The sequence below is a fragment of the Rana temporaria genome, chromosome 3, assembly GCF_905171775.1.
Source record: "Rana temporaria chromosome 3, aRanTem1.1, whole genome shotgun sequence".
Classification (NCBI taxonomy): Eukaryota; Metazoa; Chordata; class Amphibia; order Anura; family Ranidae; genus Rana; species Rana temporaria.
The window spans coordinates 442,697,690-442,707,881 of NC_053491.1; the positions used below are offsets into that span (position 1 = coordinate 442,697,690).

At 43.7% G+C, this 10,192-nt stretch overlaps 1 protein-coding gene across 1 annotated transcript; it reads right to left on the bottom strand.

Annotated features, from left to right (window-relative positions):
• Positions 1 to 229: 229 nt before the first annotated feature.
• Positions 230 to 9,748, bottom strand: KLF1 (Kruppel like factor 1). Its single transcript, XM_040346479.1, has 3 exons — positions 9,537 to 9,748; positions 3,201 to 3,969; positions 230 to 961 (listed from the first exon to the last, which is right to left on the bottom strand). The coding sequence occupies exons 1-3, from the start codon at positions 9,585 to 9,587 to the stop codon at positions 765 to 767; spliced, it is 1,017 nt and encodes a 338-aa protein (XP_040202413.1). The 5' UTR covers positions 9,588 to 9,748; the 3' UTR covers positions 230 to 764.
• Positions 9,749 to 10,192: the final 444 nt, after the last annotated feature.

The following is a 10,192-nucleotide window of genomic DNA, read 5'->3' on the forward strand; positions in this document are numbered from 1 at the left end:
GCGCATGCGCAGTTAAAAAAAAACGTTGTTTACGTAGGGTCACAACGTATTTACAAAAAACACGCCCCCATCATAGAGATTTGAATGGCGCGCCATTACGCCGCCAAAGATACACTACACCGCCGTAACTTACGGCGCGGATTCTTTGTGGATTTGAAAAAAATAAAAATTACGGCGGCGTAGTGTATCTTACATACGCTGCGCCCGGCGTAGAGAAGCGCCGATTTACGTGGATCTGGCCCCCAGTCTTCATATCCCCATAAGACAGCTTCTATTTAGAGATATAGTTAAAAGTGGGACTCAAGCAGAATCTTTGTCATAGTGAAGTAGGGATGGGTTTGACCTTCTGTTGGGTTGTTAATGGTATCTGTAATCATCCCTTCAGGGAATACACTAGGCATTGGTGATTGTACACCGGAGATGGGAAAAGGAAAGTTCAGCTCACGGCAACACCCCGGGTGTCACCTGAACAGGAAGTGACAAGGCCGTGCCTCTTCGGGGGCGGGTGATTGAGCTTACAGTGATTCAGAAGAAGACACTATTTTCTGCCGCCATCTGGTTAAACCATTAAAAAAGTCATCATAAAAGGGAAAATAAACATAAATGTTCGTATAATTACTCAAAAACAAACACCTCTGACCAGCCACATACAAGTTGATTTATGTACATAAAAATGCCATAGCTTGTCCTGTAACATTGTTATTGTCCATTCACACCTGTTCACAATATATCACAACTTCTGCTGGACATTTTTATTGATTTGGTCATATTGGTTGACTAATGTTCACTATGTGCCGCTTCATGTGCAGAGCCAGGTGATCCGAGCGAGCAAAATTCTTCTGGCACATTTTACATTGGAATGGGCGGACACCGGTGTGCTTACGTATATGGCGAGTGAGCTCATCGGAACGGGCAAATTTCCAATAACAACCATCCCATCCGCACACATAAGGCTTTTCCCCTGAAAAATAAATGTCAGATATTATATGAAAAACATAATGGGTAATTAAAGTCAGGAGCTGGGTTACCATAATAAGATATTACGGGGTAATAAGACACTCGGGACCTGGGTTACTGTAATAAGATATTACAGGGGTAATAAGACACCTGGGAGCTGGGTTACTGTAATAAGATATTACTGGGGTAATAAGACACTCAGGAGCCGGGTTACTGTAATAAGATATTACTGGGGTAATAAGACACTCAGGAGCTGGGTTACTGTAATTAAACTTTATAGGGGTAATAAAACACTCAGAAGCTGGGTTACTGTAATAAGATATTACATGGGTAATAAGACACTCAGGAGATGGGTTACTGTAATAAGATATTACAGGGGTAATAAGACACTCAGGAGCCGGGTTACTGTAATAAGATATTACTGGGGTAATAAGACACTCAGGAGCTGGGTTACTGTAATTAAACTTTATAGGGGTAATAAAACACTCAGAAGCTGGGTTACTGTAATAAGATATTACATGGGTAATAAGACACTCAGGAGATGGGTTACTGTAATAAGATATTACTGGGGTAATAAGATATTACAGGGGTAATAAGACACTCAGGAGATGGGTTACTGTCAGGGGCGGACTGACCATTGAGTCATTAGGGCACTGCCCGAGGGCCCCACACCATTAGGGGGCCCCATCAGGGTTGCCAGGCTCAATAACAGCGGGGACAGTATGTAAAAATATGTGTTTTTTTTACATCTGTCCCTGATATGTCCGAAACTGACATGCTTTTCATGTGAAAATCCAGAGATTTTAGCTGCTCCGCCTCTGCACTGCCTCCTGGAGTGGTGGCCATCTGTAAGCCCGGGGGCCCCATAATCTTCTATTGCCCGGGGGCCCCATGAGTTGTCAGTCCGCCCCTGGTTACTGTAATAAGATATTACTGGGGTAATAAGATATTACAGGGGTAATAAGACACTCAGGAGCTGGGTTACCATAATTAGATATTACAGGGGTAATAAGACACTCAGGAGCTTGGTTACCATAATTAGATATTACAGGGGTAATAAGACACTCAGGAGCTTGGTTACTGTAATAAGATATTACACGGGTAATAAGACACTGAGGAGCTGGCTACTGTAATTTGATATTACAGGGGTAATAAGACACTCAGGAGCCGGTTTACTGTAATAAAATACTACAGGGGTAATAAGACACTCAGGATATGGGTTACTGTAATAAGATATTACTGGGGTAATAAGATATTACAGGGGTAATAATACACTCGGGAGCTGGGTTACTGTAATAAGATATTACAGGGGTAATAAGACACTCAGGAGCTGGGTTACTGTAATAAGATATTACAGGGTAATAAGACACTCGGGAGCCGGGTTACTGTAATAGGATATTACAGGGGTAATAAGACACTCAGGAGCCGGGTTACGGTAATAAGATATTACAGGGGTAATAGACACTCAGGAGCCGGGTTACTGTAATAAGATATTACAGGGGTAATAAGACACTCAGGAGCCGGGTTACTGTAATAAGATATTACAGGGGTGATAAGACACTCAGGAGCTGGGTTACTGTAATAAGATATTACAGGGGTAATAATACTCTCAGGAGCCGGATTACTGTAATAAGATATTACAGGGGTAATAAGACACTCGGGAGCCGGGTTACGGTAATAAGATATTACAGGGGTAATAAGACACTCAGGAGCCGGGTTACTGTAATAAGATATTACAGAGGTAATAAGACACTCGGGAGCCGGGTTACGGTAATAAGATATTACAGGGGTAATAAGACACTCAGGAGCCGGGTTACTGTAATAAGATATTACAGGGGTAATAAGACACTCGGGAGCCGGGTTACGGTAATAAGATATTACAGGGGTAATAAGACACTCAGGAGCCGGGTTACTGTAATAGGATATTACAGGGGTAATAAGACACTCAGGAGCCGGGTTACGGTAATAAGATATTACAGGGGTAATAAGACACTCAGGAGTCGGGTTACTGTAATAGGATATTACAGGGGTAATAAGACACTCAGGAGCCGGGTTACTGTAATAAGATATTACAGGGGTAATAAGACACTCAGGAGTTGGGTTACTGTAATAAGATATTACAGGGGTAATAAGACACTCAGGAGCCGGGTTACTGTAATAAGATATTACAGGGGTAATAAGACACTCAGGAGCCGGGTTACTGTAATAAGATTACAACCTGCAACAGCAAGCCCTCCTCTTACCTGTGTGTGTGCGGAGATGCGCCTTTAAGTGTGAGCTCTTTGTGTACGACTTTTCACAACCAGTGTATGGGCACTTGTGGCTTATAGCCGTTTTGTTTGAATTGGGCCGTCTATGTTTGGATCTCTTTCCTTTGGGAAGTGACGGGACATACTGTGAGGTTGTAGAGCATTTTGCAGGATTCATAGATGAACACATTAGGTTGTCAGTAAAAGTCCTTGGCAGAATTGGCACCGGGTGTGTTTTGAAGTGAGTACTGGGTTCAGTAGCTGGCATTGGGTCAGGCTTTGGTGGTTGTGGGTAAAAATATCTCATATAGTGTTGCACATAGTCATTGTTGTGTATGGTGCCTTGGCTCAGCTGACCATCATTGATAAGTGCCCCGGTCTCAGATATTGCCATGTGGTGCCCAGAGGCCATACTGCTTTCTTCAGAACTGCCATAGCAGTCTAATGGAGTCCCAGGAACAAAGGGCAGGGGTTGGTCAGGGGGGTTATCTGAGGGCATAAATATAAGATTGGACATTTCAGTTCCCCATGCTTCTGCAAATGCCTGGAAATGACTTTGGCTGATAGTCGTCTGTGGGGAATAGTTGGCCATGGCACTTGCAGGAGGCTGAAGAAAGTTATTTTGCAGGAATTCACAGTCCCAGTAGTCCTCCTCATGTTTGAACTGAGATACATGGAAGGTGTGGAGGGGATCACAATAACCACTAGGGGGCAGTGTAGTCTCTTCTGCGGCAGGCCCTGGGATAACGCTGCTACCGATGTTCTGTATGGGGGAAAAAATGATTTCTGTGAATACCGAGGAAATAATGAGAGAGAACTAGGGGTAGGGAAAGAAAAATGGAAAATAAAGGATGAGGAAAGGGAAAAAGGAAAGAAGGAGAGTAAGGGCCTGGGTGTTCGAACTACAGAACCTCTTTCTTTCTTCTCCTCCTCCTCTCCCTAAAGCTGGATACACACTATTAACTGGATTCAGGTAGCGGTGCCTAACGTTAGGCAGGCGTAGCGTATTTCTTATACGCTACGCCGCCGTAAGTTAGAGAGGCAAGTGCTGTATTCACAAAGCACTTGCGTCCTAAGTTACGGCGGCGTAGCGTAAATGTGCCGGCGTAAGCGCGCCTAATTCAAATTGTGAAGAGGTGGGCGTGTTTTATGTAAATAAAGCATGACCCCACGTAAATGACGCTTTGAACGAACGGCGCATGCGCCGTCCGTGGACGTATCCCAGTGCGCATGCTCCAAATTACGCCGCAAAGACTCATTGGTTTCGATGTGAACGTAAATTACGCCCAGCCCCATTCACGGACGACTTAAGCAAACAAAGTAAAAATGTAAAAATTTGACGCGGGTCCGACGTCCATACTTAACATTGGCTGTGCCATCTTTTTGGTGGATTATCTTTACGCCTGAAAACGCCTTACGTAAACAGCGTATCTTTACTGCGACGGGCAAGCGTACGTTCGTGAATAGGCGTATCTCGCTGATTTACGAATTATAGGTGTAAATCAGCGTACACGCCCCTAGCGGCCGGCGTAAATAGACAGCTAAAATACGCCGGCGGTCGTATCTTAGCTACATTTAAGTGCATCTCAATTTGAGAATACACTTAAATATACAACGGCGCAGATTCGGAGTTACGACGGCGTATCTACTGATACGCCGTCGTATCTCTACGTGAATCTGGCTATATACAATTTTCTGTAGATTTTTTCCTTCAGATTTACCAAAATCATATAATATGAGGTCAATCCTTAAAGCCCTGTACACACGATCGGTTCATCCGATGAAAACTGATTTTTTCATCAGATATCCGATGAAGCTGACTTTCATCAGTCGTGCCTACACACCATCAGTTAAAAAACCGATCGTGTCAGAACGCGGTGACGTAAAACACAACGACGTGCTGAGAAAAATGAAGTTCAATGCTTCCGAGCATGCGTCGACTTGATTCTGAGCATGCGTGGATTTTTAACCGATGGACGTGCCCACAGACGATCGTTTTTTTCTATCGTTTTTTTTAACCATCAGATCATTTTAAAACAAGTTCCTAGTTTTTTAACAAACGGATGGGTCCCACACACGATCGGTTCGTCTGATGAAAATGGACCGTTTTCATCAGACGAACCGATCGTGTGTACGCGGCTTAAGAGTTTCAATTTGTATGTAATCAGGCAGTACATGGTTTTGGTAAATCTAAAGGAAATCAGACAACAAAAGTTGTATATGGTGGTCTAACAAAGGGGGAAGGTGTGTTGTAGTCCACAAACAGAGTTAAGAACAATGTAAATGATAACAGTGCAGCTCACACATATAAAACAGGAATTTTTCAGCACACATGCTTTCTGGCAGGATCAACAGTTTTTAACAGATATAACAAAATGTTTTCAAAGATATAATAAATAGACCAAAATTGAGCAAATAAGAGGAGTTCATTGTTAGGGTTTACATACACCTTAACTTCCTAATTCTTAACCCTTACCTTTAAATGTAATCATGGGGGGAAAAAACTTGATATATAACCCCAATTCCAAAAGTTGGGATGCTGTGTAAAATCTGTCTGGCTGTCACAGTGGGCACATGATCAAGGGCAGGGTACAGAGGTCAGTAGTATGTAGGGCAGAGTACAGAGGTCAGTAGTATGTAGGGCAGAGTACAGAGGTCAGTAGAATGTAGGGCAGTGTACAGAGCCGGTAGTATGTAGGGCATTGTACAGAGGTCAGTATTGTGTAGGGCAGTGTACAGAGGTCAGTAGTGTGTAGGGCAGTGTACAGAGGTCAGTAGAATGTAGGGCAGTGTACAGAGGTCAGTAGGGTATAGGGCAGTGTACAGAGGTCAGTAGGGTATAGGGCAGTGTACAGAGGTCAGTAGGGTATAGGGCAGTGTACAGAGGTCAGTAGAATGTAGGGCAGTGTACAGAGGTCAGTAGAATGTAGGGCAGTTTACAGAGGTCAGTAGAATGTAGGGCAGTTTACAGAGGTCAGTAGAATGTAGGGCAGTGCACAGGGGTCAGTATTATGAAGGGCATTAGTAAATAGGGCAGTGTAGAGGGGTAAGTAGGATGTAGGGCAATGTACAGAGGTCAGTAGAATGTAGGGCAGTGTATAGAGATCAGAAAAATGTAGGGCAGTGAACAGAGGTCAGTAGAATGTAGGGCAGTGTAAAGGGTTCAGTAATATGTAGAGCAGTGTACATAGGCAAGTAGAATGAGGGCAGTGTACATGGGTCAGTAGGGTAAAGGGCAATGTACAGAGGTCAGTAGGATGAGGGCAGTGTACAGAGGTCAGTAGTATTTAGGGCAGTGTACAGAGGTCAGTAGAATGTAGGGCAGTGTAAACGGGTCAGTAATATGTAGAGCAGTGTACATAGGCCAGTAGAATGAGGGCCGTGTACATGGGTCAGTAGTATGTAGGGCAGTGTACAGAGGTCAGTAGTATTTAGGGCAGTGTACAGAGGTCAGTAGGATAAGGGCAGTGTACAGAGGTCAGTAGGATAAGGGCAGTGTACAGAGGTCAGTAGGATAAGGGCAGTGTACAGAGGTCAGTAGTATGTAGAGCAGTATACATAGGTCAGTAGGATGAGGGCAGTGTACATGGGTCAGGAGAGTATAGGGCAGTGTACAGAGGTCAGTAGCCTGTTGAGCAGTTTACAGGGGTCAGTGGAATGTAGGGCACTGTACAGAGGTCAGTAAGGTAGAGGACAGGATCAACAGGACATAGGAAAGGGGATCAATAGAGTACAAGACAGGGGTCAGCAGGGCAAAGTAGAGGGGCAGGAGGGCACAGTATGGGGGAAAAGAGGGCACAGTACAGGTGTGGTTCAGGAGGGCACAATACTGGGAGGAGAGCAGAAGAGCACAGTACGAGGGGGAGAGCATAATACGGGGAGGGGGGGGGCACAGTACAGTGGGGTGGGAGGGTACAGTGGGGTGGGAGGGTATAGGGTAGCGCAGGAGTGCACAGCTGTTGTTACGTTCTCCTGTCAATGACATCATTTTAAAAATGCCTAATCATTGATTTTTATCAGTGATCAGTGGTTCCCCATTGTGACCCGCTTCCCTTGGCACGCTGAGAATGATCATTTAGATAAACCAGCAGACCTCCTCTCTGCCTACCCCGGGGAAATTACATAACTTATATAGAAGGTAATGATGAACCTAGGAGTGGAATGTAATCTGTGGATTTAAGGAATCCTTTAAAGCTTTCATCTAAGTTTGTCAATAAAAGAGATCATTTCAAACTCCAAACTTTTTGCACCCCAAATTCACACATTTAAATTAATATAAAACAAATAGTAAATGTTGGGTGAACATTGGGCAGATTTTGGGTGACACAACATTAAGGAATGACACTCCTTAAAGAAGTATTAAACCCAAAAATATTATATATTGCAACTTACCAATCATTAAATTGTAGTGGCTGCATTTGTTTTCATTTTTTTAGGTTTCGTTAATTGGACCTGGTGATATGGGCAGTAACACACTTCTTTTCTCAAGCAGGACATAGACAAGTCAAAAACCAAACGAAAATTCTTGGTTGTTTGTTTTTCGCATAATTAGCTGCGATTCTCGTGTCGCAATCAAAAGTGCCTGATCTGACATGCTGCATTTTGTTTAGAAAAATGAAACAAATGATGGCACAATCGAATGTGCCATTTTCCTTTTTCGATCAACAGAACGTTTGGTTTTTCCACTTGTCTATGGCCTGCCTTATGCCGCGTACACACGATCGGTTAAACGGATGAGAATGGTCTGATGGACCGTTTTCATCGGTCCAAACCGATCGTGTGTGGGCGCCATCGGTTATTTAACCATCGGTTAAAAAAAGCAATCTTGTTTTAGATTTAACCGATGGATTCCTAACCGATTGGAAAAAAACAATCGTTAGTAGGCACGTCCATCGGTTAAAAATCCACGCATGCTCAGAATCAAGTCGACGCATGCTTGGAAACATTGAACTTCGTTTTTCTCAGCACGTCGATGTGTTTTACGTCACCGCATTCTGACGCAATCGTTTTTTTAACTGATGGTGTGTAGGCGCGACGGACCATCAGTCAGCTTCATCGGTTAACCGATAAAAACGGTCCATCGGTCCGTTCTCATCGGATGGACTGATCGTGTGTACGCGGCATTAGGGTTTCTCCACTCTGGATGGAGGAGCAACTAAAACACCTTTGGACAGTAGCATTGTCAGTCAGGGGGGAAGGGAATGTTAGAGGGGAAAAAAAGAATAAAAAAGAAAACGAAGGCAGCCACTGCATCTAACGATACCTGGTATTCTTACCTAAGGATCTGTTATTTTTCCAATTGCTTGAAGAGGTCAAGCTGTCCAGCAAAAATGGCAGTTACAGGGATTGGAGCAAATAATATACACTGGAGGGGTTACAATGGTCAGCTGTTAATTTTATGGCTTAAACGTTTTTCTCTAAATGCAAAAAAATATATATATATATATATCTGTACTGCGTCGGCCGGGCGTACGTTTGTGAATTTGCGTATCTAGCTGATTTACAAATTTCTAGGCGTAAATCAGTGTACACGCCCCTAGCGGCCAGCGTAAATATGCAGTTAAGATACGACGGCGTAAGAGACTTACGCCTGTCGGATCTAATACAAATCTATGCGTAACTGATTCTAAGAATCAGGCGCATAGATACGACGGCTCGGACTCAGAGTTACGACGGCGTATCTGGAGATACGCCGGCATAACTCGTACGTGAATCCGGGCCCAAAAGTGCAGTTATTTCAAAAAAATAACTCCTTTGAAAAAAAAGTTTAAACCATAAAATTAAGCAGACCATTGTAACCCCACCAGTGTATATGGTTTGCTCCAATCCATGTAACTGCCATTTTTTCTGGACAGCTTGACCTCCTAAAGGAATTGGAAGAATAACAGATTCACCCTGTTAATTGTAAAAGGAAGTAGAAAAATAACAGAGCTACTGGCGGGATCAACATCTAATAGAATTAAGTAACAGGGAGGACTCAAAACAAAAAAAACAAAAACAGCTGTTTTTAAAGCTACAGGCTAACTGCCATTTTTTATTTTGTACCACTTTAATCCAGCCAGCTGCACCTAGCGATTCTCTGGCCAGTCTCAATTTGTCTGTCCAAATGCCAAAATCTTCCATGTCAATGTCATACAAAGAACATGCAATCCATTGCGGCGGCACTGTCAGAGGAGAAGCTACAGACCACATTTTTACCACATCCTCGCTCTCGCCACATACACAACCACAGGGATTTAAAGCTCTTAAAGTGAAGGCAGTACAAAACATAAAGTGTCCCTTTCAGTAAGTCGTCCCTTTCATCACCATCACCCAAATGCAGCCACTTACCTGAGGGATATCATGCAGCATATGACTGTACTCATAGGATACTACCGCCATAGTACATCTAAAGGAATATATTTCCCATAAAACAATACAAGTCCCAATGAATGTTCAGTTAGCTCCTGTTATAGCTTCATCGTGTAGGATTGGCTGCTTTAGGCTATTTTTTTCCCTCTTGTGGCTTGTTCTGGGTGTTTTGCACACACAAAAAAAAAGTTTTTATTTTTTCAAGAATTTCGGTGCTTCCAGTGATGCCTTGCGATTGGTCAGAAATAGTGTGACAGGCCCCGCCCCTCCCTGTCATCTGCACTTCTCCGTACAGTGGCTGTGTCATCACTTTGAAACGTGCGCGGTGGGGGTGGGGGAGTGACTTCAATGAGTGTGCATGAAAGACTTTCTTAGACAGTTGACTCTTACTATTGTTTGTTAACCACTTCAGCCCCGGAAGAATTTACCCCCTTTCTGACCGGAGCACTTTTTGCGATTCGGCACTGCGTCACTTTAACTGACAATTGCGCGGTCTTGCGATGTGCCATTCTGCCAATGTATATGTACATGAGGCAGTGGGCAAGTGGTTAAAAAGCCATTTTACTCACCTTATCCCTCACTCTCCTGGCAGCCAGCAATATCCTCTCCCATTCTGACGCTCCATGTTGTGGACG

What these genes read in the sequence shown, in the direction of transcription:
- KLF1 (XM_040346479.1), bottom strand. Translation starts at nt 9,587, where the DNA reads ATGGCGGTAGTATCCTATGAGTACAGTCATATGCTGCATGATATCCCT. An exon ending in TGCTGCATGATATCCCTCAG is followed by an intron (nt 3,970 to 9,536) that starts GTAAGTGGCTGC and finishes TCCCCCATACAG; the next exon opens with AACATCGGTAGCAGCGTTAT. An exon ending in GCATCTCCGCACACACACAG is followed by an intron (nt 962 to 3,200) that starts GTAAGAGGAGGG and finishes TTTATTTTTCAG; the next exon opens with GGGAAAAGCCTTATGTGTGC.